At 39.2% G+C, this 1,403-nt stretch overlaps 1 protein-coding gene across 1 annotated transcript; it reads left to right on the plus strand.

The window, feature by feature from the left end:
* The first annotated feature begins 353 nt into the window (after positions 1-353).
* On the plus strand, positions 354-1,132 carry LOC121049632. Its single transcript, XM_040507471.1, has 2 exons — positions 354-799; positions 899-1,132. Exons 1-2 carry the CDS (start codon positions 682-684, stop codon positions 1,090-1,092), a joined length of 312 nt encoding a protein of 103 aa, XP_040363405.1. The 5' UTR covers positions 354-681; the 3' UTR covers positions 1,093-1,132.
* The last annotated feature ends 271 nt before the right edge of the window (positions 1,133-1,403 follow it).

Below are 1,403 nucleotides of genomic sequence, written 5' to 3' on the forward strand. Positions count from 1 at the left end.
GAGGCATAGCTGTCATAGCTTCCGCATTATAAAAGTATTGGTCGTTTATTTTGTATTCTACCTTCTTGTACGCCTGAGAAATAGATTGCTCTGATATCTCTTGAGATTAATATTCTTAAGTTTCAGAATTGTTTTGTGATATGAGAGATGTTGTGATATAGGGAGCAGGGTGGCTCCAGGAGAATAAGGATGGATGATTTAGAAGTGTAATTGTTTGTCTACAGGTTTTGGGTTGTCCATTTTTAGGGGAAGTTCTGTCAAATATTTGGTAGAATTTCTTCTAAGGTGGGCCCCGCAGGGCCTTTTCGGATTTCAGGGTGAAATCCGGGGCGGGTCCTGTCATCTACATCGCCTCCGCCTCTTCCTCTTCCTGCTTAACCCTCCGTTCAGATCTAGTCCTCGGAAGGCTTTTCTCTCAAAGACAATGTTTTTTTAATTTGGGCTTTTAGGGTTCTTCTGGTTTTGGGGTTTTTCTGGAAGATCTCAATCAATGAAAGCTGTAAAGTTAAATTTTGTGGAAAATTTCTTCATCTGCAGATTACAAAGCTTATATTGAAGAATCTTGGATGGATTCCGATTCCTTCAATATTTCGTTGGATTTTCTCTATCACTGGAGAACCTATCTGGTATTGAGAGTTTGGTTTCCCAAGCTGTTGTTCATAGTTCATTCGCCACTAAAATATGGAGACCCTTTTCAGGGTTGTGTGCTCCTCATTCCCAGCAAGTCCTCCAATCCCTCATCGCTCACTTTCCACTAGAAACCCATCTGTCTCGACCCTCAAAATAGGCCCATCTCCTGGTAAGACCCCTTGATTCCATAGATAAAACCTCTTCAAACGCTTCTTGTGTTTATTTTTTTTAACATTTTGCATTTCTTGGTTCTACTCCACTATTCCAGTGAGTGAGCTTGCAGAAGAGGACGTGCTGCAGACGTTCTTCAAGGAAAGACAGTTGAATGGAGACTTCATATCAAGACTTTCTGATGTGTTTTGGCAGAGGGAGTTTACGAATTTTGTTGATGGTCATGGTGTTAGTGACATTGATGACACGACTACTCTACAACAAGCAGAAGAGCAAGTACATGACCTCTAGCTCTTTTTAACTTTTTCGCAAACCTGAATTTTATTGATCGAGTTTTGATCAGTTTGGTTAGAGATGTGAATGTACATGATTTTTAGGACTAACGAGTCAATCTATGAACTTTTATAAGGTATCAAAATTTCTTGGAATGTGTATCTAATGTGTGGTTCTTGCTTGGTGAAATGTCTATAAGCTGAATTTGAATGTTGTCATTGTTTATATGCCTTGTATCAAGTTTATTCATATTGGATGCAAGCTTTTGCCTTGCATTGATCTTCAACTGCTCGGTTTGCGATTCAATTTTTTTTTAGGTATCTTTTGTG

Source organism: Rosa chinensis, chromosome 5 (genome assembly GCF_002994745.2).
Source record: "Rosa chinensis cultivar Old Blush chromosome 5, RchiOBHm-V2, whole genome shotgun sequence".
Lineage (NCBI taxonomy): Eukaryota > Viridiplantae > Streptophyta > Magnoliopsida > Rosales > Rosaceae > Rosa > Rosa chinensis.